Here is a 20,980-nt window from a genome sequence, read left to right as displayed (position 1 = left end):
CATATAAAAGCACTACAGAAATGTCAATAGTTGTCATCATAACTTTTTTCAAAATTCTTAGAAACAATAATGTAAAAGACCAATCCATGAAAGGCTGCATATGATGGTAAAGTTGTAAGAAAATACATACCTGCATCAAATTAAATCTTGCCACCTCATTTATGGGAGCATCAGAAATTATTCCATACTGTTCTGGGTTGACAATTGCAGGGCAAATGAAGCAGGCCAAGAGGAGATCAGTACACATTGCCCTCACTTCCCCTACATCAAGTCTATCTACACAAGAAAGTGTCTTATACATTTGTGATACAATCCACCGCAAACTATGAGGAAAGCAGTATGTGTTCTGTTTGAGATAGCCAATAAATTTGTTCACCAAGGCCACCAATTTGGATTCATTCAAGTCTACCATCTCTTGAACCTTTTGTCTGAACCTATCTGAACCTCTCTCTCCAAAAAGCTTTTCCTGTTGGGATGGAGAGAACCTCTCAATCAACTTGTTTGGATCTGTTTCCAGATGGTCTTCATCTTCAACCAGCAATTGCATGATTGGCTCATGTAATGTTGCTGTGAGGAAGAGTTTGGCAGAAAAGAGTCCTTCAGAAAAAAGCTTGAATAAAATGCTGAATGCGCAAGTGCCTCTCCTCAAAAGACGCCTAGGGTTGTCACTTTCTTTGAGTTCAAATTCAATCAGGTACCGCAAAACCTGAAGGAGGTAGCTCTCATCTTCTTGCATGATACAGTTGCCATAAAGAGAAGTAAAAACTGTATGGATAACACTCTGAGTGTTATCCTGGTTCAATCTTTCTCCAGCAACCAAAGAGGAGGCAATGAGTCGAGGGTTTTCTCTCAATCTATTTAAGAACTCTCCATAATAAGTCTCTTGAAATCCCAGCTGCTTATATCCATCAACAAACTGTGTGTCTTCCAGGATCTTGGCATGTTGGCAACATTCAGCAGGGGAAGCTTCAGCACTAGAAGATAAACATAAATTACATATTAAATTCCATTGAAATAAATGAATAATACTTTAATTTATCAATCTATTATATATCATCTAAAGTTGCTAAAACCATTAAGCATTTGAATTAGTAAAACCATACACCCAAAGAACACAAGGGAATGTGCATATTATCAGGTGTGGGTTTTTTTTTTAAGAATATGAAGGAGCAGCTAGGTGATTAAGTGTATAGAGAGCTAACCCTAGAGATAGGAAATCCTGGGTTCAAATTTGACATTGCTGCTGTGTAACCCTGGGAAAAGTCACTAACTTTAAATGTCCTTACCTCTCTTTCACTTTAGAAGTGATACTTAGTATTGATTCTGAGACAGAAGATATGGGTTTTAAAAAAAAAAAGGAATATGGAATAATGCCTGCTACTGCATACAACTGGTCTCTCTGACAATCAACGAGCATTTATGAAACACCTAAAATAACACTGGCCATTAACTTAATTTATGAAAAATAAGATTATTTATTCTGCAAGGTATACTTATGAATTGAAAGAGACAACTAAAACCAAGTTCGTGTGAACTTTTATTGTTTGTATTTTAATTCTGAATTCATTGAACACCAAAAAAGGAACCGTTCTACATACAAAGTAGGACATATAAACTCACCTAATGAGCCAAAATCCCACAAAACCAGTACTGTACTAAGGGAGAAGGGTAAGCAATCTCATGGAAGCACAAAAAGAAATTTTTTAAATGACTGTGTAAATGCCAAAAGTTGTAATATCTAGAAATTCTACTCTCCATGACCTGTCAGCATTTATTCTATAACGAGTGAAGCATTTGTATTATAATAAAGACAAAGATCTCCAGGAGAGAATAAAATTGAAGGGCACAAATTCTAGGCTGGCCTTGAACACCCAGCTCTGCCAGAATCATCTTGATGTAGATAAAGAGAACACTGGTGATCTCATTATAGCACATTCATTGGGTATGTCATAGAAAAAGAAGTGAATTATTGTGTGTCATAAATGTTAAGAGCACTAATACATTTATACCTTGTTATGATAAGCCTGTCCAGGTTAATTCTCTGCTGCTTGGCAATCCATGCTGTGCGGTACAATTTTTCGGCAGTCTTAAGCACATCTGCATTTAGCCTCTGGATGAGTTGTTTCTCTGAATTCACATAGAGTCGTTCCTGCTTAAGGTGATGAGCTAATGTGTGAATATCCAGCTTCACCATCTTCAAATGTGAAAGTAGTACACAGTTGAACACTAAAGAGAAAACAAACATTTTTTTAAGTTAAAGCACCATTTGCAACTATTAGCCAGGTCATGTATCTTAAAATACGAATAATGTAAAGAGGTAGTATAATGAAAGAGAAAGAGTACTGAATTGTAAAGTAGTTCTTGAACTAAAGAAAAGAAACATATGAGTAGTCATGAGTAACAGTGAAGAAAAGTTGGAGGAGCTTACACCACATGGCCTCAATCTTCCTAGCCCTACCACTTGGTTAAGTGATGACTTCTTAGGACTTTTCTTCCTTTATAAAGTGAATGGGATGAAGATCCCTTTCAGCTCAAAACTCTATGATCTCTTAGCAGTTTTTACTAGTTTGGTGAGGTAGATTTAAGGGCATAGATGCTCTGTGGCAAACTGATAGAAGGGCATGGCAGGAGACATGTGTGCAGGTATGGATGGGCTGTGGTATTTATCACTGAAGGGAATATACACATTGTTGAGATCAGGGATCCCCTTATAAGTACATAAACAAAGTACTAGCCATTTAAATTATTCTTACATTTTTAAAAAATGTTAAACTACTAGTTTTAGACTCACAAGTAAAATTCTGTTTAAAATTTTTTTATTAAATTTTCAAAATTCTTTCCCTCCACTCAGTGAGAAGGGAAGCAATTTAATAACAATTATATATGTAAAGTCATACAAAACACATTTCCATATTAGTCATGTTAAAAAAAAGGCAAGTTCACAATGCAGGGCACACAGTATTGAATAAATGCTTGTTAACTGACTTATTTTATTTCCTTGAGTTATATGTCCCCCAATAATTGAAATCTGTGACAAAGGGCACAGACATTTTAGTCACCTTTTATAGCATTATTCTAAATTGTTTTCAATAGTTAGAACAATTAACAGCTCTACCAACAGTGCTTATTTTTTAACTACTCTAGAACACTGCCTATTCCCACCCTTTGTCATCTTTGCCAATTTTCTGGATGTAAGGTAAAACCAGAGTTATTTTGATTTTTGCTCCTAATACAATAATTTTAAGCAACCGTTCATATAATTGATAATGGTTTGCAATTTTTTAAGCCCTCGCCTTCTGTTTTAGAATTCATACTAAGTATCAGTCCAAAAGAGAAGAGTGGTAAGAGCTAGGCAATTGAGGTTAAGTGACCTACCCATGGTCACACAGCTAGAACTATCTAAGGCCAAACTTAAACCCAGGGCCTCCCATCTCCAGGGATATCTCCAGAGAGATAGCTCTCTATCTATTGAGACAACTAGCTGACCCAGTCTTTAATTCTTTTGAGAATTGTTTGCTCATATCCTTTTGAAAATGACTCTTGTTCTTATATATTTCTGTTTGTTCCCTATATATCTTGGTTATTAGAGACAGGTATTATTAGATTTTTTTCCCCCCACTTAACAAATTTCCTTCTTTTCCTAGCTGTAAAAGCAAAAAGATCCCATAGACATAAAAATATCCATAGCGACAATTCTTGTGGTAGCAAAGAACTAGAAAAGAAAATGCCCATCAATTAAAGAAGATCTAAACAAACTATGATATAGGGAATGGAAGACAATATTCCTGTATCATAAGAAATGATGAATATGAATTTAAAGAAGCATGGAAGGCTATGTGAACTGAGAGAAACCAGAAAAAGCAGATGTAAGAAACAAGATATGTGAATGTAACAATATATACGGAAAAAATGAATACTGTATAATTATAATGACCAAGCTTGGCCCCAAAAAAGAAATGAGAAAATGTACCTCTCTCTTTCTCCTTAGTAGCAATGGGAGGGCTATGGGACATGACATATACAATCAAACTTAGGTAGTGAATTGGTTACTTTTGCTGAACTTCTCTTTTTATTCTTATAAGGTATGGCTCACTGAGTAGGGGATAGAAGAGGGATGAATTCAGGAATGAGAGTGATATAAAAACAAAAAATCCATCAAATACTTTAAACTTTATAAACAACAATCAACTAAAAAATTTACTGAACTTTTCTTTTTTTAAGGAAAAAAAGTCTTTGGAGGATGATTTTAAAAAAATAATAATAATTTATGAGCAGCATAGGGTTGGACTTAGAGTCAGGAAGACTCATCTTCCCAAATTCAATCTGGCTTACTCGCTGTGTCTGTGACATTGGGCAAGTCACTTAAGCTGTTTGCTTCCATTTCCTCATCTATAAAATGAGCTGGAGAAGGAAATGCAAACCACTCTACTATCTGACAAGAAAAATCCAAATAGGGTCAAAAAGTCAGACATGGCACAAAAGAGTTATCTGCATGATTGATAAAGTGTAGGAAGACTGGGGTTCAAATCCTTCCTCCAACAATTACTACCTATTAATTCTGAGTAAATCACTTCATCTACCCACCTTTGTTTCCTCATCTGTAAAATACAGTAATAACACCTACCTCATAAGGTTGTTGTGAAGATCAAGTGTAATAAGACATTTTTGTTTTTGCTTTGGCAAACCTAAAAATACTATGAAAGCTATTTTTATTATTCAGTTATTCCTTTTAAATTTATGTTGGATTGGGGTAATGAACTGCCTTCCAACTAAAATTCTATGATTCAGTGACACTTAGGTCATTTTTTTTTGCATAATTTCAAATTGCTTTTTTATTAACAATTGAGCCAAATCACAATTCTACCAACAATGTCCACCTATATAGCCTCTCTAATAAGTATCCTGTATCCCACATGCTCAGATCCAAGTCAGATACATTTATTACTCAAGGGGTGTATAAGGTATTCAGAGAGAACTTTGCACCTCTGGTGTGAGGACTTGCCAAGAGTCCTTTTCTGGCCACTCATCCACCTCTGGTATCCACATTTCAACTCTCACCTGGGACCTCAAGAAACTTTAGCAGACATATAGCAGGCATACCTTGATAAAATCATCTGAGTAGGCAAATGTGATGCCAAAACCTTTGTGCAACTCTGCCTTACTTAAATCCAGTTCTCTCACAAGTCATTGATCATCTTCAAAAACAAAAGATAAGGGGGCAGCTGGATGGTTCAGGGGATTGAGAGCCAGGCCCAGAGACAGGAGGTCCTGGGTTCCACTCTGTCCTCAGACACTTCCTAGCTATGTGGCCCTGGGCAAGACACTTAACCCCCAATGCCTAGCCCTTACCATCTTCTGCCTTAGAACTAACACACAGCACTGAATCTAAGACAGAAGGTAAGGGTTTAAAAAATAAAAAAATAAATAAAAAACCAAAGGATGAACAGCAATTATAGAGACAGGAGCTAGACCTGTGATTTTTATTAATTCTCTCTTGATTATGAAATTCCTATCTCATCTGCCAATTACATATATTATTATTATCCACTAAAAAACAGAAAATAAACTTGCATACAGGCTTTGTCATTTGTCACTAGAACTATACCACAGAGCTGTAAACACAATAGGGATACAATAAATGTTTATTGAATTGTTAATTATATAATGCCACAAAAATAGTTAAAATAATTACTAACATCAAGGGACCACATTTGGAGCCATGGCTCTGGAACTTTCTGATCATGTAAGTGTTTCATTTAAAAACCTTCCTGAAGCTCAGTTAATCCATCTGTAAAATGGAAAAATAAAATGCATATACCTAAATTTTATAGAAGTGTTAAAAGAACTTTGTAAACTATAAATCACTCACAGAAGTTATTGCTATCTTTTCCAAAGACCTTGACAAATCAGGAGGCAAATCTAAAATTAAAAGATAAAAAGCAAGTAATTTTCCTCTTTGCTAACATCAACATCAGCAAGAAACCTGTGTCTACTGTTTACTGAACACTGTGCTAAATATTGACAGAAATACAATATTAATAGGATCTAAGTGAAAAGACACTTAAGAAGCCACCAAGTACAAATTAGTACCAGTATAGGAATCTCCTCTATTTCATTCCCAGCAATTTAAATATGATACATTATTTCCAAGGAGTTTCTGCTCTAGTAAGGAACAAATCTTAAAAATGGAAACTAAAAACACTTTTCCACAAGCAGAGGATAAACTGTGGAAGTAAAAACACCGATGAAAAGCAACTGCTTGACTGCTGGGGTTGAGGGGACATGTCTGAGGAGAGACTCTAAACGAACACTCTAATGCAAATACCAACAACATGGAAATGGGTTCGAATCAAGGACACATGTGATACCCAGTGGAATCGCGCGTCTGCTGGGGGGGGAGGGGGGAAGAAAATGATCTTTGTTTCCAATGAATGTTTGGAAATGACAAAATAATGTTTAAAAAAATGGAAACTTAAGTCATTCAATCTCAATTTGTCAGAAGCATTAAGAGACTAACATAATTATGTGCAGGTATCCCTTCTACATCTTGATAGGGGTGTGGTACACCTGAGATCTGGAAAATCCATGTAAAATTTTTTGGCCTTCCCTTCTTACCAGAGAAGAAGTCTGAATTTTTTTTTCTTTTATGGTATATTTATAGTACCTTATTATAAAATTTGAAAAATTTTGTAAAAAATATATTTGATCATGGACTATATATAGTTTCTAAACTTTTTCTGTCATCTGGTAGTCTTTTTGCATGTCATTTGCAGCTTCCACAAAACTCCAAAAAAAATTTCCTATTAAATTCTTATGCCAAACCATGATAGCTTGGAACAGTGATAGAGAAAGTCAAGACATGGAAGAAATAGCTACTTGGACACCTAAACACAAGTTTGCTTCTGACATCTTAATGAAGTATGCAACATGCAAATAAGCCAATTTTCATCTAATGGGATTAAGGGAAATATTTTATATTGTTCCATCCAAAATTAGCATCCAAACTACTAAGAGTCTGCTTCAGAAATATGACATAAAAATTCAAAGAAAGGATCTCAGACGTAAATTAGTTTTCTAACAATAATCACATGGAAATGTAATTCTCATCCATCAGAGGTTCTGCTCTAGTACCATATCATAGTTTAAATCAAAGAATGCCCATTTTTCATTCCACATAAATTGTCAGAAATTAAACACAAACTTTCACCCTAATAAAAAGCTAACTCAAATCTTCTACAGTCACACAGACTTCCATAGAAATGATTGGTTAATTAAAGCAATACATAATTTGTTGTGTGTATGAACATATACAGAATGTCCCAAAAATTTTAGCAGATACATACATGTTTATGAGTGTATCTTTTCATCTTAGACAACTCAATTAGGCAAGTGGGAAATTATGGAATTTTGAGCTGACAAGAACTAGGAAGCTACAACTAAAACAGTCAACAGACTCAAGGAAAATGGCAGGTTAGACCAATAGAATATCTGTAAAATCCTGCATCTGTTTTAAAAAAAATAAAGTTCACATATAAAAAATAAAGATGTGGCTAAATAACAGTGAAGGAAAAAATATGGGGAAATACCTCTATTCCAAAAGAACAGAGAATATGCCAAACTAAGATAATTTACACTTAAACTATGCTTCTTTATTTGTTGAAATTAACTAAAATTTAAATAGTTAGTAAACAAATGTAGTTTTGTTAATGTTCAGTTTTAAATTTCCAATAAAAATTTAACTTTTAAAATACCTGGAAGTTTTAATTATTTGCAAGTTCACTCTTGGTCAACAGAATTTGCCAAAAGAATTAATGTTATCTTAGGTTACAATAAAAAAAAGTACAGTATCTACAGTAAGATAGTATGCCCTTATCTGTAAAATGAAGAAATAAGGAGTAGTCGAGAGTCTCTTATACAATTCTATAATCCCAATGTACTCTGCCCTGAAATAGTGTACAACTCTGAGCACATGCTTTAGGATGAGCAAAGACACCTGGAAAGCTTTCAAATAAGGGTGACCAGAATTATGAAGAGCCTCAAAATAATCCATCCTAGGATTAATTTAAGGTATACAAGTATTTAGACCAGAGAACACTTACGGATGATGTTTGCAGCTATCTCCATGTTTTGAAAGAGTTGTCTTTTAGAAGAGGTATTAGATTTGGCCTGTCTCCAGACAGAACTAAGGTGATAAGGCAGAGAGTTCAAGGAAGCAAATTTTACTTCACAATAAAGAAAAATAGTCAAGATAGTCTAAATAGAATGGGTCTGGAAAGAGCTAGTGAGGTCCCTATCACTGGCAGTCTTCAAGATGATGCCAAGATTCCCACTTGTTTGGGATGCTGTAAATAGTATTCGTGATTTTATTAAAAGCTCCAACTAGATGAGGTCCCTTCTAACTCTAAATGTCTATGATTCCATCTCTTACAAAATGAGATGAATTGAATGAAAAGGAGTTGAATTTCTAAGATATCTTCCAACTCGTCAGATACAATGATCAGGGGAATCTAAGTGGTTCAGTGGATAGAGAGCAAGGCCTAGAGACAGGAGGTTCTGGGTTCAAATCTAACACTTCTGAGCTCTGTGACCCTGATCAAGTCATTTAACTTCAATTGCCTAGCCCTTACCACTCTTCAGTCTAGGAATCGATACTTAGTATCGATTCTAAGACAAAAGATAAGGATCTTTTTAAGATAAAATGATCATACATACAATACAAATTGATTTAAAACTAGAAAGAAATTTACAAGTCATCTATCTCAGTAGTATCAAAATCAGATAGAAAATGGATCCTTGGATTGAGAGTGAGTCCTAGAGACAGGAGGTCCTGGGTTCAAATATGGCCTCAGATACTTCCCAGCTGTGTGACCCCCATTGCCTAACCCATACCACTTTTCTGCCTCAGAATCAATACACAGTGCTGATTCTAAGACGGAAGTTAAGGATTTTTTTTTTTAAGTAAGAAAATGGATCTTGAAGTTATGTTCATATTGTTATATTGACTAAGAAAATTACAAATTGGCATCATATTATATTGCATTTTTATTTGTTTTGCTAAATACTTCCTAAGTATATTTCTGGGAAGCCTAGGCTTCCAGTTTGATATCTCTGATAGACAAATCCCCTCATTTTAAACAAGAGGAAACTGAGGGCTAGGTAAGTTAAGTGACTTGCCCAATACCAGACAGGAAATATATGGCAGAGACAAAATTGGAAGTCAGGGCCATTGGCTCCAACTCCATCACTCTTTTCAACCTACCCCAATACCTCTCATTGGTGACTCAGATCACCAATAAAGACTATCATTAAAGTAAGAATATATATACTTTCAGACTATTAAAATGATAGAGGATCATTTTCTTTATGCATACAAGACAAAAAAGTGGGAATCAGCAACTTTTGGAGTTTTACAGGCTTCTATCTATTTAATTAATGAGTCCATGGTTAAGTCCAAATAAATCTAATTCCTACAGGAGACAGAATATGCCCATAAAATAATATTCTCAAATTCACCAAATTTTAGTAATAATGTTAATAAGTATTTATCAATTTAGCCTAAATATCAAGATTGATAAAGAAGATGCACTGCCACCTTAAAGATATATCACAAACTAATGAGCAGAATAAAAAATGAATTTTTTCCACATGAACAATGTGGATATTTTATTGTGCTTATGGGATACTGAAGTTTAAAATTTCTTTCTTTTCAGTAAGTCAAGAGAAGTGGGAAGGGGAAAATGAATACTTGATAGTTCAGGAAAAAACAAAATAGATTTTTTTGTAAATGTTTTCTCTTAGGCTAGAAAAATGTCATTGCCAACATTGCTACCATTTCTTCCAGGAGAAATTCCCAGTATACATTAAAAACTATCTAGAAGTAATGGTATAGTGACAAAAGTGGATTTAAATGTAAGATCTGGGTTCCAGGGCTGGCTATACTAGCTGCCCACGTGCTAGCTTCATCAATGTGGGCAAGTCACTTCAGTTATATGAACTTCAGTTTCCTCATCTGTTATAATCTTTAGTTGGTATTACTTCACATAGTTACTGTGCAGAAAGCTTTTTATAAGCTATAAAATGGTATGTAATTGAGTTATTACCAGTATTGACAGAAAAGATATCTAATAATATATAATTATTAAATTTAAATCTAACACAATTGCAAAAATAAAATCAGCCAATCAGTACAAATGTGCTTAAATATTTGAATCCAGATGTTCACTATCTAGCAGTTACATTATCATAATAATACTACAATATTATAAAAATGATTCACCTACTTTGTGACATTACAAAAATGTATTCAAAAAAGTATTTAAAGGTATAATATGGAGGACAGGAAATGAAAGTTGCATAGTACTCTTTACAGATACGGTCAGACCATACATGTAGTATTGTGATCAATTCTGAGCATCATATTTTAGGCAAGATAGTGGACAAGGATGGGAAACCATAATAGTCAAGTCTCAAGATCACACCATAAAAAGTTCAAAGACCAATTGAAATAAGCAGACATGTTTACCCAGAAGGAAGATGTGAAACATGCCTTTAACTAACAGCTTTTTGGTGGTTCCAGAGGTCAGAAATAGAAACAAATATAAGGAAAAGCTTATTAATTAGTTCATCTACTGAAAAGTAGAATGTGATGCCTCAGAATTATAAGTTGGGATCACTACTTGAGAATGCTGTAAAGAAGGCTCTATTATGGTCTTCTATGTCTTTTTCATGTCAACCATTTTATGACCCCGGGATTAGAAAAACATCTGGTCAGACCACATGGTTTAAAGACAAAAGACACCTTAGAGGCTATACAAATAGCAAAATGGTATACCTATGTCTGTATCATCTAATGGAAACAAAACACCAATCTAGGTAGTAGGAGTAGTGATTTCTAATCCTGGTCCTATTATTAACTTCCTGTGTATCTGGGGAAAAATCACAATCTTCCTAGGCCTGTTTCCTCTTTTGTAAAATGAACTTCATGAAATCTGCCCAAACTAAATCATGTGTTAAGATGGTGTCCCATACAAGTTAAAAAATAAAAGTATTTATGAGGCAATATTTTGAGAAAAGTAAATGCTGCCTAACTGTAAGATAATATTTTGTGGCTAATTTTTGCACACAGAGTAGCAAGGACTATTGGTTCAAATTCTTTTACCTACACAAGGTCAACTTAGTATTATTGTAATGAAGTTTGCATTCCTCGAAGTGCCGACTATGACTTACAAGAGTGTTGGATGGCAGAAAGGGAATAGCCCAGACTTAAACAGGTGACTCAGTCTATAGAGCACTAAGCCTAGAGTCAGGAAGACTTGAGTTCAAATCCAGACTCAGACCCTTTCTAGCTGTATTATTCTGGTCAGGTCATTTAACTGTTTTCCTCAGTTTCCTCAACTGTAAAATGAGCTGGAGAAGGAAATGGCAAACCACTCCAGTATCTTTGTCAAGAAAATTCCCAATGGGGTCATCATAAAAAGTCTGACATAGTTGAAATGAATGAAATGAAATGAACAAACAACAGAAAAAAAATGCAGTAAAAAGAATGCTGAATTTGGAGTGAGAAGTTTGAAAACTAGTTGTTTCTGTACAATCACAGAAACTAAATACCTGTGAAATCATGAAAAATCAATTAACCTCTCAGCCTCAGTTTTCTCATCTTTTGATAAGAAGGTTGGACAAGATGACCTCTGAAACCACTTTCCATCCTTATTCTGAGCAATTCAGAAAGGGGAAGTATTGCCTTTCTAAGTCAGTGTTTAGAAAGGTACTATTTCATGCTGTTTCTGCAAATAGAAAACAAAAATGAAATCTCCTGATTGTGAATAATTTTAAAGTGCAAAACAGAAAAATATACTATGCTTCTTAGGTCAGGAGAAAAACGTTGAGATTTTAGAGTTCTAAATTAAAAATCCTAAACCTCTTTAATTATACTCAGAGTGGATATATTAACATTGTGCATGATTAAAGAAAGCCAAGCCAGCATCTGTCAGAGTAAACAACTTAAATTAATTAACAGTCTACATTTGCCTTACTTTCCAGTTCAAATAGGAGAAAGCTTAAAGGATATTATCTAAAGGAAAAATGTGTCAAAATCATACTAACAATGGTCTTCTTGGTTTGGGCTAACCTGGCTTGGAGATGGAGATGGGCATTTTTCAGCTTCCTATATAATAATGAATCCAAAAAAATATTTCTGCAAAAATGAATAGGCAACCAAATCACATGAACAACAAGATTTTTTTTATCCTTTTGACTTTTGAAAACATTCTCTCCAAAAATAGATATTATGTGCCAAAAAATCAGTTGTCTCCATGGTCTAGGACACCAGGAAAACCAAAGAAGGTTAAAAAAAATGAACTAATGCCTAACCTGAGCTCACATAGCACCCCTCCCTCATTGCCTACCACCCCACTACCAACAGCAAGTAAGCACTAGCCAACTCAAGGACCCAACACAGAGGCTTGCAATGAAACCCAAGGACTTGATACATAGGTTTACAAAAAATTCAACCCGACATGCTAGTTACAACTCCTCCTCTTTCCATTGCCATAGAGGTGTCAGCACCAGTCTGACAGACAGCCAATGACAGGGCAGGGCTCCAAGCTGCATAAGTTTGCTGGAATCACAACAGACACTGCAGTAGTAACAGAATTTTGTACTGCTGAAGGTCTCTATACAAAAGAGAAGAGGAACTGAAGGAATGGAGCAAGACATGTATCTGGACTTGAAATTGAGCTCAAACCTATACTCTATAATGTCTTCCTCCTAGAACCATAAAGATCCAAACTACAAAAATCAGGGCCATAGTAGGAGTGGTGCTGTGCCAGAGAACTGAGGAACACCACTGGGGAGGGGAGGGCGGGGTGCTACTACACAGCATTCCTTCACATAAAAAAGAGCTCAACATCCAAATGTCCAAATGGAGCCAATTCTGTCCACATTAAAGTCATTTGGGACAGAGACCCACCCTAGGCTGGTGAATTGCAAACTGCCCAACATGAGAGGAACCTAAGACATTTCAAAGATCGAGTCTCTAGAGAAACCATCAGCAGAGAGGAGAGAGTCAGAAAATGAACAAAAGAAAAATTGGGAAAGACTGAAATTGACAAAGATTATAGGAAGAAAATTCAAAGACCTTGCCAGAAATCTATAAGTAAATGCAGTAAAACAAAGAAAAGAATCCAATACCTGATGAGACCAAGGATACTATGGAATGTGAGAATATGCTTTTACTGAGTGGCTTAAAACATGCTGTTCCTGGGGGCATCTGGGTAGCTCAGTGGATTGAGAGCCAGGCCTAGAGATGGGAGGTCCTGGGTTCAAATCTCGCTTCAGACACTTCCCAGCTGTGGGACCCTGGGCAAGTCACTTAACCCCCATTGCCTAGCCCTTACCATTCTTCTGCCTTGGAACCAATACACAGTATTGATTCCAAGATGGAAAGTAAGGGCTTAAAAAAAATGCTGTTCCTGAGTTGTTTAAAAGAGAAATGAAAATTACAAAAGCAGAATTTATGGCCTGCACAGCAAAAATAATGGACAGTTTACAAAAACCTGAATTTGTGATGGCAAATCTCACCAAAGAAATAAAAGAGAAAACAGACTAAGAATGCAAATATACCAAGGTGAAGGCCAACATATAAGAAAGGCAAAAAAAAATTCACATTTTTAAAAATATTCTCACTATCCAAGCAAAACACATTAATCTCAAAGATAGGATGTGTAGAAAGAACATATGGTTCATAGGTCTCCCAGAAGAAATAAAAAAACCTTTCAATGTTATAATGAAGGAAATTAGAGAACTGCCTAGAACTTATCAACAAAAAAAGAAATATCAATTGAAAAGAATTCATAAATTGCCTGGGGGGAAAAAATAAAAAACCAAAGCTGCAAACTGAAAGATACATAATGGTTATATTAAAAATTCAATTCAGAAATGACTTTACAAGTGATCAGGAGAAAGACTGAAATGCAAAGGAAAAGAAATTTGAATTAACACAGACTATTCAGCATCCACAGGAAAATGCAAAAAAGACTCTTATAAAAAAGTTCCAATGAGCAATGAAGCTCAAGATGGAGCCCAAGGTGGCCTCCATGGCAAACATGAGCTTAACTATTAATGGAAACTAGATGGATATTCAATAATAAAGAGACAATTGAAAGAAAACTAGACAGGAGGAAATTATTTGCTTTTTTAACAACAAAGACAACAGAATGCAGGAAAGTGAATAAATACAGTAGCTTAGGGCAGCAAGAGGAACAGTGACAGCTAGAAGAACAGTAAAAGTTAAAAAAGAGGGGAAGGTGGCAGTGAGATGGAAAACAGTAAAAAGAAAGTCCTGGGACATTGTGGACAGAATCTGGCAACATTCCAACTACAGGAGAATCTTTTTTTTTTGAGACCACATTTCAAAATGGAAAGGTGAATGAAAGGGAGGGAAGGAAAAAGGGTAAAAATGAAAAGCAAGAGATGTGTCCAAGTTAAATCAAAGGCCAGCAATAAGGGAAAGGTGATCATGGTCTCAAGAGAATGGATAAGAAGGAAAGGAGAAAGACAGAAAAGAAGGAAAAGGAGGTCTTACTCTGATAGTGGGAGGGGGTTCCAAAGGTTCCTATGGGTGGAAAATTGTCGAGTAAAAAAAGATGAGTAGATTAGGTACACAATACATAGTACTAAATGACTGGAGTAATCTAGTATTTGATAAACCAGGAAATCCAAGCTTTTGGAACACAAACTCAGTATTTAACAAAAAGTGCTAGGAAAATTGGAAAAGAGTTTGCCTAGAATTCAGCAGATCAGCAACTCATACCATATACCAAGTTATAGTCAAAAGAGGTCCATGATTTAGACATAAAAGATGATACCATAAGTAAATTAGAGAAACATGGAATTATTTACCTATAGATAAGGGAAGAATTCATGACCAAATAAGAGATAGAGAGTATTAGGGATATAAAATGGATAATTTTGATTACATTAGATTTTAAAAGTTTTGCACAAACAAAACGTGCAGCCAAGATTAGAAGCAGAGAAAAAATTTACAATAAAAACCTCATTTCTCAAATATATAGAAAACAAAATCAAATTTATAAGAATATAAGTTATTTCCCCCTTGATAAATAATCAAAGGATATGAACAGGAAGTTTCCAGAGGAAGAAATCAAAACTTATCTATAGTCAGGAAAAAATTCTCCAAGTCACTATTAATTAGAGAAATGCAAATTAAAATAATCCTGAGGTACCATCTCATGTCTAAAGGAAAAAATTATAAATGTTGGAGAGGATATGGGAAAATCAGGATATTAATCTGCTATGAATTGATCCAACCATTCTGGAGAGATAACATACTATTTGATTCAGCAATATCACTACTAGGTCTGTATCCCAAAGAAATGGGGGGAAAAAAAAAGGGAAAAGGAACTTTGTATACAAAAATATTTACAGCAACCCTTTTTTATGGTGGCAAAGAATTAGAAATTGAAGGGATGTCCATCAATTGAGGAATGGCTAAACAAGTTGTAGTATATGATTGTGATGAAATACTACTGTGCTCTAAGAAATGATGAGCAGGATACTTTAAAAAAAACCTGGAAAGACTTGTTTGAACTGATGCAAAGTGAAATGAGCAAAATCAGGAGACTTAAGTACTTTTCAATGACCAACTGTAAATGACTTAAAGTTATTCTCAACAATACAATGATCTAAGACAATTCCCAAAGACTCATCATGAAAAATGGGAGCCACCATTCAGATAGAGTCTGAAAGAAGATCAAAACATATTTTTTAACTTTATTTTTCTTAGAGGGCTTTTACAGGGGGGAATCTGTGTTTTCTTACAATATGACTAATATGGTAATGTATTTTGCATGATTACACATGTATAATCTATGTCAAATGGCTTCCTTCTCAATGAGGAGGTAGGAGTGGGAGGGTGAGAATTTGAGTATCAAATTTTTTTAATGTTAAAAAATCTTATATGTAACTAGAAAAAAAAATGTTTTAAATATACAACAATATGCCATTACAAAGAAAATGAAGGTGGAGTGGGGGAGAACCTTCTGGTGGGTGTGTCTAAGAAAACTGATGGGTTTTTTTAAAAACCACTCATTCTACCTAGAGGGAGAATTGAAACCAATTAAAGCAAATGGCAATTGAGATAATGGGAAGACATGAAAAGGAGATTTTGAGGCAAATGTTGAAAAGAAGGTAACCAATGAAAAGTATAGAACAGTAATGAGCTACATAATCAGGGATGTGTTTGCACTGCAACTTGCAAGAACAGACATTGTGCTGGGCACAGTGGAAATGGAGACTGCCAGAGTCTAAAGGGTAGTGGTGGAAACTGTCTAGAAGACTATCTTGAATGGTTATCTCGGGAGTTTTGATTCTATGAGGAATAGAGGGAAAAGAAAGAGACTAGACAAGTACAGTGGTCATGAACCAGAGAAGAGTATAGACAGATAGGATAGATAATGAAGAGAGAAGAACTCTTTGGGAAAAGGGCAAAAAGTAAAATTTTTAAAAATTAATGAATAAGGCTATTTGACGGGAAGGAGTGGAAGGGAGAATCTACTTGACTAACTGAAAGGAAAGATGAATTAAATAACCTGATAAAAGCAGGAATGAAAAGAAACTAAATCAGCAAAATCTCCAAACATAAGGGGTGGGGCAGCTAGGAAGCAAAGTGGACAAAGAGAAGCCCTGAGGTCAAATTTGGCCTCAGATACTACCTAGCCTAGTGACTTCTGGCAAGCCATCCCCTAGCCCCCGATGGCAAACCTATGACACACATGCTAACACACATAGCCATTTTCAATGATATGCAGCCACAGAAGTATGGGGCCACATGCTGAAAAGGACATTTCATTCTTGGCTCCTGCACGGCCAGGTACAGCAGCTGAGGATAAAACATTTGCTGTAGTATAGTGTAAACACTCTGTGCCAGAGGTCTGTAGGCCAAAACAACAGAACTCCAGCACAGAGTGTCTAGTTCTGGAACTTCCAGTTAGGCCATTAGGGGATAGCAACCATCATCCAGTCTACTGTTCTGAGGTGTCATGGATTTCTAATTGACCATCTTTACTGAGATAAGTGAGGGGGAGGCTAGGAGAGCCTGTGCTATGGGTGCCACTTGGAGAATCAAGAGGAATGCCACTACGAACAGGAAATTTGGAGTGCCTGGAACAGATTACCAGACACTTTTAGCACCCTGAAAAATATAACAATGGCTTTACTCACAATTTTTCCCTCTATGTACTTTTGTGAGACCTTATTCTCAGCATCAAATAATATCAAAACCAACAAAAGAAACAGATGGAGAGATGAAGTTAGTAGCTCTTGCTTGGGCTTGAAGGGTACAAAATACCAACCTTCAATTGAAGATTTAGCCAATCAAATTCAGCAACAAAAAGGTCACTAATAGGCAGGTTAGTTATGGAATCCCCCCCCCTCACTTATCTTAGTTCACGGCACCCCACACAAGTTAAATAATATCAAAACCAACAAAAGAAACAGACTGACAGATGAAGAAAGAAGTCACTAAGCAGGTAAGTTAAATAATTAGTTTGGGGTTTATTAAATACAGTTATATACTGCAATTATACATTTTTGTTATTTAAACTATAAATATCATGAAATTATGGGGTTTTTTCTCAAAGTGACACACCACCTGTGTTTTTTAGTGAATTTTGACACACCAAGCTCAAAAGGTTGCCAATCACTGCCCTAGCCCTTGCCATTCCTCTGTCTTAGAAATAATACTAAGATTGAAGGTAAAGGCGTTAAAAGGGGGGGGGGGGTAACAAATGGGAGATATGAAGATGGGAAAGGGAAACAGAACAAATGAGAAAAAGGCCACTTTGAAAAAAGAACAAGCTAAAGTAACTTAAATAACATAGTATTGTGTTTACAGTGGGAAAGGGTTGGGGGATTTGGGGGAAAAAATAAGAGACAAATGGATCTAATAAATCTTAATTCTCATAACTTTAAATGTGAATGGATTAAATAAAATAAAAATTGAAAAAGATAGATTAAAAAAGAAAAGAAAATCCTACAATTGGTTACTTACAAAGACATACACAAAATAAAACTATGGGGATGGAAAAAAATTTACTAATCATCAAGTTAACCCAAAAAGGCAGGAGTTGCTATTATGGTGACAAAACAAAAATAAACATTTTAAAAACAAAAAGGGATTAAAAAAGGAAACTACATCATGAAAAAAGGAACCATAAACAAGAAGTCAACATCAATAATAAACATACATGCTCCAAATGGTAGCATCAAAATTCATAAAGGAAATATTAACTGAGTTATGTCAGATAGTAATAGTGACAGACTTCAATATCCCTCTCTCAGTTTTGGATAAGACTAACAAAAAGATAAGTCTAACAACAGGGGAAATAATGGAACTGAACAAATTGCTAGAGAAACTAGAGTTAAAAGACTCATGGTGTCTTCTAAATGGGATGGCAAAAGAGTATTTGTATTGCTCAACACCACATGAAATATAACTGACCATATATTAAGGCACAGAAATATTACAAATAGAGCAAGGACATAGGTGGCTCAGTGAACTGAGAACCAGGCCCAGAAATAAGAGGTCTTATTTAAATCTGGACTCGGATACTGCCTAGCTATATGACTCTGGCCAAGTCACTCACCCCTCATTGCCTCATCCTTATCACTCTTCTGCCTAGCAACCAATATCCAGTATTGACTCTAAGGCAGAAGGTAACAATGTTTTTTTGGTTTTTTTGTTGTTGTTTTTTTTAATGTAAAAGGGTAGACAGAAATAGTTAATACATCCTTTACAGACCATAATATAATAAAAATAGTCAATGATTCAAGAACAATAAACAAATGGGTCACAGACCCAAATGAAGTCTAAAAAAACAATGAAATCTTAATGAGTAGGTCAAAGAACAACTCACTGAAACAACAATTATGTAAAATACAATAATGATGAACCAAGATACCAAAATTTCTGGGCTACAGTTAAAGTAGTCCTAGGGGGGAAAGCATATCCTTATAAATATATTTAAAAACTAGAAAAATAGAACATAAATGAATTAAATATGCATTTTAAAGATTATGAAGCCAACAAATAAAAAAACCTTAAGAAAAGCAAAAAAGAAATGTCAAAATTTGGAAAGAAATTAGATAAATCATTAACAAAAAATAGCAATGATAAATAACACTAAAAACTTGTTCTTTGAAAAGACTGGTATAACTGATAAACTTTCACTTTGATTTTTAAAAAAAAGAGGAAAGAAAAAATCAAATCAAGAGGAAAGAAAAAATCAAATCAATAGCAAATGGGGGGCAGCTGGGTGGCTCAGTGGATTGAGAGCCAGGCCTAGAGACAGGAGGGTCTAGGTTCAAATCTGGCCTCAGACACTTCGTAGCTATGTGATCCTGGGCAAATCTCTTAACCCCCTTTGCCTACCCCTTACTGATCTTCTGCCTTGGAACCAATGCACAGTATTGATTCTAAGATGGAAGGTAAGGGTTTTTTTAAAAAATAATCAGTAGTAAATGACCAAGTTGAACTAATAACAAAACCAGAATTAAAAGTATAATCAGAACATATTGTACAGTTATATGCTGACAAAACTGAGAACACAAAATTATCTTAAGAGATCTTAAATAACCTAATTTCAGAAAAGGAAGTAAACTTAGCTATAAAGGAATAATACAGGAAAAAAACTTCTAGTTCTCTTTGATTTACAGAAATCTATCAAACTTTTAAATAGTACCCATACTTCAAAAATTATTGTCAGAACTGAGAAAAAAGGAATCCTTTTATGAGACAAATAGACTACTAATTCCTAAACTAAGAAAAAAAACAAAACACAAGAAAACTATGCACCAATATCATTAATGAATTGACAAAATCCTGTGAAGCAGGTAATGGTGATTAAACAAAGAAATTATTTATTATAACCATGTGGCATTTACACCAGTGATGCAAAGATGGTTTAGTTTATTAAAAACCAAAATATCAAAAATCACATGATCATCTCAATAGATGCACAAAACAAACAAGCCTTCAATAAAATATAGCATTCTTTTATGCTAAAAACTTTACCAAATATAAGCATAAACTTTTTTTATATCATAAAAAGCATCTATCTAAAACCAAAAGTAAGCATCATATACAAAGGGATTTATATTAGCACCTTTTCCAATGAATACTGGAATGAAACAAGGATATCCTCTCTCCCAACTATTATTTAATATAGTTTTGGAAATGTTGGAAAAGCAGTAAGATTTTTAAAAAAAAAAGAAATTAAGGCATAAACATGATAAAGAAGAGATAAAATTATCCCTATATGCTGGATGATATGATATACTTGGAATATCAGAAAAGAAATTAAATGAGAAAATAGTTTTAGTAAAGTTGCAGGCTACAAAATAAAACTTTAAAAAACAACAGTTTTTCTTAACAATATTAACATAATATTCAGTGCCGATCCAATCAAATACCAAAAAACTATTTTATAGAACTAGAAAAAAAGTAACAAAATTCACCTGGAAGAACAAAAAATCAAGACTATCAAGGGAAGTAAAGGCAAAAAATATGAAGATAGTGGCCTAGCAATACCAGATCTTAAAGTGTACTACAAAGCTGCAATTATCAAAACAATCTGGTACTGGCTAAGAAATAGAATGATGGATCAATGGATTAGATTAGGGGTAAATGACCTCAGCAATCTAGTTGATAAACAAATCTCAGTTTGGGGGATAAAAATTCATTATTTGACAAAACATGTTGGGAAAATAACTATGGCAATACTTAGGTATAGAACTCCTATAACCAAGATAAAGTCATATATGATTTAAACATAAAGGGTGATATTATAAGTAAATTAGGGGAACATAGAACAGTTTACCTCTCAGATCCATGGAGAAAGGAAGAATTTATGACCAAATAAGAAATAGAGAACCTTACAAGATGTAAAATGAATAATTTTGATTA

General features: G+C 34.7%; 1 protein-coding gene across 21 annotated transcripts in view; it reads right to left on the bottom strand.

Moving 5' to 3' along the window:
- The window catches only part of GAPVD1 (GTPase activating protein and VPS9 domains 1), an 89,525-nt gene that overhangs the window by 59,553 nt on the left and 8,992 nt on the right, over nt 1-20,980 (bottom strand). For 17 of the 21 annotated variants that reach the window (XM_007474648.3, XM_056812140.1, XM_056812142.1 and 14 more), the window contains exons 2-3: nt 2,010-2,226; nt 131-974 (exon numbers count right to left, since the gene is read on the bottom strand). In XM_007474648.3, coding sequence (XP_007474710.1) covers nt 131-974; nt 2,010-2,194 — 1,029 coding nt within the window. In that variant the 5' untranslated portion in view covers nt 2,195-2,226. Of the gene's footprint in view, nt 1-130; nt 975-2,009; nt 2,227-5,869; nt 5,915-20,980 lie in introns of those variants that run through there. The other 4 variants (XM_056812141.1, XM_056812144.1, XM_056812149.1 and 1 more) reach the window with 2 other exon arrangements.

Source organism: Monodelphis domestica, chromosome 1 (genome assembly GCF_027887165.1).
Source record: "Monodelphis domestica isolate mMonDom1 chromosome 1, mMonDom1.pri, whole genome shotgun sequence".
In the NCBI taxonomy this organism is placed as follows: Eukaryota; Metazoa; Chordata; class Mammalia; order Didelphimorphia; family Didelphidae; genus Monodelphis; species Monodelphis domestica.
This window is presented reverse-complemented; position numbering and strand designations above follow the sequence as displayed.